The 5,960-nt window shown below is 38.4% G+C and overlaps 1 protein-coding gene across 1 annotated transcript; it reads left to right on the top strand.

Annotated features, from left to right (window-relative positions):
• Positions 1-422: 422 nt before the first annotated feature.
• On the top strand, positions 423-1,796 carry LOC107802883 (ribulose bisphosphate carboxylase small subunit, chloroplastic). Its single transcript, XM_016626460.2, has 4 exons — positions 423-840; positions 934-1,068; positions 1,227-1,279; positions 1,424-1,796. The coding sequence occupies exons 1-4, from the start codon at positions 664-666 to the stop codon at positions 1,599-1,601; spliced, it is 543 nt and encodes a 180-aa protein (XP_016481946.1). The 5' UTR covers positions 423-663; the 3' UTR covers positions 1,602-1,796.
• The last annotated feature ends 4,164 nt before the right edge of the window (positions 1,797-5,960 follow it).

Raw genomic sequence — 5,960 nt, 5'->3', positions numbered from 1 at the left:
TAAAGTATGGCATTTGCTCTCATTTCCTAAAGAATGCCTCAACTCCAATGTCATATATAGTTCATTGAGATTTTTACAAAGTTAATTATGTCTTTGTTTGCTTCTCATGTGATAAAGAATCGAAGCCTTGATGAACATAATTTGCATTTGAGTAGTGAATAGCTGCTTTCACAAAGAGTACTCTAGCTATTAAGTTTAGTTTGAATATTTTGAAACACAAAAATATATGTATACATACAAAAACAAATACCGCAATAGTCCAAGCAAAAGGGACTTTAAAAAAAAAAACCAACCTCAACCACACATTCATATCCTCTTCCTACCCCATCTAGGATGAGATAAGATTACTGAGGTGCTTACACGTGGCACCTCCATTGTGGTGAATTAAATGATCAATGGCTTAGCTCAAAATATAATTTTCCAACCTTTCATGTGTGGATATTAAGTTTTGTGTAGTGAATCAAGAACCACATAATCCAATGGTTAGCTTTACTCCAAGATGAGGGGGTTGTTGATTTTTGTCCGTTAGATATGGGAAATATGTAAAACCTTATCATTATATATAGAGTGGTGGGCAACTATGCAATGACCATCTTGGAAGTTTAAAGGAAAAAAAAGGAAAGGGAGAAAGAGAAATCTTTCTGTCTTAAAGTGTAATTAACAATGGCTTCCTCAGTTCTTTCCTCTGCAGCAGTTGCCACCCGCAGCAATGTTGCTCAAGCTAACATGGTTGCACCTTTCACTGGCCTTAAGTCAGCTGCCTCATTCCCTGTTTCAAGGAAGCAAAACCTTGACATCACTTCCATTGCCAGCAACGGCGGAAGAGTGCAATGCATGCAGGTAATTTATATACAATGACAGTGCAAAAAATTTTGATACAATTAATGCATCTTAACATGTCATAGCTAAAAATTCTATTTTGGTGGAATATAGGTGTGGCCACCAATTAACAAGAAGAAGTACGAGACTCTCTCATACCTTCCTGATTTGAGCCAGGAGCAATTGCTTAGTGAAGTTGAGTACCTTTTGAAAAATGGATGGGTTCCTTGCTTGGAATTCGAGACTGAGGTCAATATCTGTTCTAAATTTTGCATACTCCTTCAATTTTATGCGACATTTTTTTCCTTCTATTTGTTCCACAAAAAAAATGAAAGAAGAAGACGATATATTTATATATTTAGAAAAAATTTAACTTTTAACTTTAATATATTATTTTGCATGTGCAGCACGGATTTGTCTATCGTGAAAACAACAAGTCACCAGGATACTATGATGGCAGGTCAGTACCAAATCCACAATATTTTAGTTAAATTATAGATATATGTACGCAGATCTTGAAAAGAAGTACAAAATCATGTTTCGAGACCATGTTTTAGAAGAACGAAATCTTGAATTTTAAATCCTGAATCCGGTACTGATGCAGATACTGGACCATGTGGAAGCTACCTATGTTCGGATGCACTGATGCCACCCAAGTGTTGGCTGAGGTAGAAGAGGCGAAGAAGGCATACCCACAGGCCTGGATCCGTATCATTGGATTCGACAACGTGCGTCAAGTGCAGTGCATCAGTTTCATCGCCTACAAGCCAGAAGGCTACTAAGTTTCATATTAGGACAACTTACCCTATTGTCTGACTTTAGGGGCAGTTTGTTTGAAATGTTACTTAGCTTCTTTTTTTTTCTTCTTCCCACAAAAATTGTTTTATGTTTCCTACTTTCTATTCGGTGTATGTTTTTGGATTCCTACCAAGTTATGAGAACTAATAATAATTATGATTTGGTGCTTTGTTTGTAAATTTTGTTGTTTCACATTCGTGTGGCGTATATGAGTTTCATCTTGATAATATCTGCAAATCTTAAATGCAAATTATGGTCCACACACGCACCATAAAACACCCTCACTCCAACCAATTTCAGATGATAGAAAAATTTCAAGATGCTCGATAGCTACATTTTTTATATACAATAATAGTCTATTTGGCCAAGCTTCTATAATCAGTTTATTTTGAAAAATATTTTTTTCAAAAATACTTTTGTTGAGAAGCAGCTCGTGATTGACTAATTAATCTGAAAAGTACTTCTGAGTAACAAATAGTGATTGGCCAAGCTGTAAAAAAGTATTTCTAAGTTATTTTTCTCAAAAATATTTTTCAAAAAAGTGTTTCTGGAGAGAAACTACTTTTTTCGGCGTCTCCAAAACTGTTTTTGCTTCTACTTAAAAGCACTTTTATATATAAAAGCTTAGCCAAACACTTTAACTTTGAAAAAAATATTTTTTTTGAGAAAAAAAAGTGCTCTTGATCTTGGAAAAGCTTGGCCAAACAAGCTATAAGTGTCTAATAGATGGTGGAAAAAAGTGTCTAACAGATAAAGGCCTCAATTAAGGTGTCTAAATGAAACTTGGTGACAATTTTAAGGGATTATCAATGTATTTGACATTTTAGGTAATATCTCCTGTCCTAAATGCAAATGGTCCATGCAACCCCCCAACCACTTTGAGATTATGAAAGTTATTCCACCATTCCTTGAGTGTTTTTCAGAGACCAACTATGTTGATCAACAATATAGTGTTTCCAAATACCTAAATATATATAGTGGTCAGTTGCAGTCAGTGGGTGTTGAGCATTATTGGCCTTTGGAACCATTTAAAATGGTGTGTAACAAGTCCTATTTGCGTAAAAAAATAGGTGCAGAAGAGAACGCGTATACGAAACCAAATGGATGTTAGTGACATTGTTTATGCGCGCAAATGTGGTATATGCTCGCAAACAGGACACGACCGTAGAAAATATCCTTTGGGTGGAATCAGTAATCAAACTCGGGGTGCGTGTTCTTCTAGTGTACCTAACTACCCATGAGTTGATGTTGTAATAATTAGTTGTTATGTCTATGTTGCAAGATTTATGAAATAAAGTTATGCTTGTTAATTATGATTTGTACTTTCCCATTTTACCTATTTAAATAATAATTTAATAAAATTATCTGTATATTTATTATGTGTGAGTTGTCTTGTCGATATCATGATATTTAACACGCAAAATATAGCGCCATTAGATAGTACGTTATGTGTGTGTTGTCTTGTCGAACTGAAAAAGCTGACCAGCTGACATAAAGTTGTCTTGTCAACATCATGATATTTAACACACAAAATATAGCGCCATTAGATAGTACGTTATGTGTATGTTGACTCGCCTATAAATAACGGGTTCATTGTAGTTATTTTGTATGCTCAAAATTTACTAAAAGCAAATATTTCATTAAAAGTAAGGGTTTTTTTTTACTAAAAGCAAATATTTCACAAATGGCTCAACCTCTTCGTCCACCAAAGTGCAACTGTGGAAAAGTATGCTTGATGCAAAATTGTTGGGACGGTGGTGAAGTTGGACGCCGCTACTAGCACTGTATGAACCAGTTTTACAAGGTTCCCGGCGAACCTATTTGTGATTTTGAGGAATGGGTTGATGAACCATGTTATCAGGAATGTTACAGAGAACAACTGCAGTTTCTTCATAATATGTGTTTAAGACAACGACAACATGAAAAAGAAAACAATAGAATTATTGCAGACTTGAGGGCGAAACTGAAGGAGGTGAGAGAAGAAAAATGGAAAACATAATGAAATTGTGAAACACAAAAGGAACGTAAAAAAAATATAAACGGGAACTTGCGGAGGTGAAGGCGAAACTGAAAGAGGTAGAAGAAGAAAAGGAACAACGGAAAGAACGATTTAAGTGGTTGGAGTGGAGAATAAATGGCAACCGGAGCTAAACATTGGCATGTATGTGTTTAGTGTATTTTTCATATTTCATATATTTTTATTATGTTGGCCTGCTATGTTTGTGTTTGTGCTGTAGTAATGTTTTCCTTGTTTGTTGTACTAAATTTTATTTTAATTGAACTGGAAGTTAAGTTTAAGTGCTTGTGTTGTACTAAATTTTATTTTAATTGAAGTGGAAGTTAAGTTTAATGCTTGTGTTGTTCTAAATTTTATTTTATGAAACTATCAAACGAATGGAGAACTAAAAAAAGTAATGGGCATATTCGATTAAATATTATTGTTAATGTATACAAAAATATTATTTACACCATGTCAATGTGTACCGCATCCGATGTGTCTCACATCCGGTGTGTCTCAATGCAGCTGCTGGCTTGAGGCGCATCCCCTCCCGCCCGGGTACGCTATCAGGATCATCATCATCAAGTCGTCTCCTTATAGACGGATGTGGCGCAGGATGACATGTATCGGTGGTGCTGTCAGCTCCAGTAGAAGGCTACATAAAAATATGAAACTTAGTATAGAAAACTACATAACAATTCACAACAATTTATATTGTCTTACCATCATCGCGTCTAGATCCTGAATGTAGTCATCTGTCATAGCATCGTATGAAGCCTTAAAAAGGAAATTAATAAAGTTAAAGAAAATAAATAAGTTACAGTTAAAACAAATTCAAATTCAATACTAATAAACTCATATCTGCGCATGTGATGTGGAGCCATAACTCAGTCGGCGCCCACTATAAAAATCTCGGGTCGGTCAATCCTCTACCCCAATCCATTCCTTGAATATCCGAGCCCGTGATCAATAATTGACCTGATGGGGTCACCTGCGATGGCACTGGAGTGCGATAAATTCCAAGGCTGTAAGACGGCATGTCCGTCTCATGCATGCCACCTGCCATATCATCAACAACATCATCAGCAGGAACCTCAATGCTCCCTTGCTGGGGACCACCTCCTCTCCGCCCACGACCACGTCGTCCGGCACCACCAGCTCGTCGGGCACCACCAGCTCGTGGGATACCATGACCTCGATGGTACTGCACTGGGTCCATATAATCAGCCTCATGTAGCAAACGCTGATCCAATCAGGCTCGCTGCAGTGTCTGGGAAGCCACATCCATGAATCGACGACTACACTCCTGCATGGCCACAGGATCGTGGACATGACTCTGCATCTGCTGCCCCATATGATAGACAATATGCAATCCAATCGCCTGCACAAAGTAAAAAATATAAACTACATATTTGGCACTAAATTACAGGTATATAATTAATAATAACAGAAAACATACCAGGGCCTCGTGTCTCCCGGCGTATGGGACGTACCGACCGTGTGCCTAATAAACCGGGTTCCTGATAAAAAGTCGGGAAACCGTGCGGTACCATGCCATATAACGTTGAATAGGAAAGTGCTGTGGAGGTGGGGTCAAGTCCCTTCGCCTGTCCCAAGTACCCAACTGCTCGTTAAGCCATGCCATAAATGTGTCATCCGTCCTGGACCGATCATCCCTCTCATAATGTAAAGCATGCCATGCAGGCGGAGTTGGTATAGGCCGCGGCAGGCCAAACTGACGAAATACCCGCTCGGAGGCATGATGCTCGACAATATCGAGGCATATGAGCGGAACAGAAGCCCTCTAACTATGTCGGCCGAACGTGCAATACGGTGGCAGGGTACCTATCACCTCATCGTTGTACGTCGTCCAGATGAACTATCAAATAAGAACACAAACCGTTAGTATGCGCAACACTAAGTTAATCTATAACAGGTAAGTTTAGTTAGATATTCACCTGTGCGTCCTCCAGTAGATCCAACACATCCCTGTAGAGGGGGAGATTATGATGGGCATCATACTCTCGTGCAAGAGTACGACGCATAACCCGCCTACAAGCTAGAGGGAGTTGCGGAATTTCTACATTAGCCGGTAGCTGTGGTAGAGGTGGCCGAAACTGCAGAAATCGCTCCCAGACCCAAACCTAACATACAAAGTTGACGTAAAGTATAAGATTAACTATAACTAGGTAGAATTGTAACTAATGGACATATTATTTGAATATGTTGTCACTTGTAGAAGCGGCAGAAAGCCACCAACGTCTCTCTGTGTGCCGATGCAAGCCCGACACATCTGCCTGTACAAATATGAGATGACAGCACCACCCCAACTGTAGATGGCTGT

The sequence above is a fragment of the Nicotiana tabacum genome, chromosome 21 (genome assembly GCF_000715075.1).
Source record: "Nicotiana tabacum cultivar K326 chromosome 21, ASM71507v2, whole genome shotgun sequence".
NCBI lineage: Eukaryota > Viridiplantae > Streptophyta > Magnoliopsida > Solanales > Solanaceae > Nicotiana > Nicotiana tabacum.
Note: the sequence above shows the minus strand (reverse complement) of the source record. Positions and strands in the feature narration are given on the sequence as shown.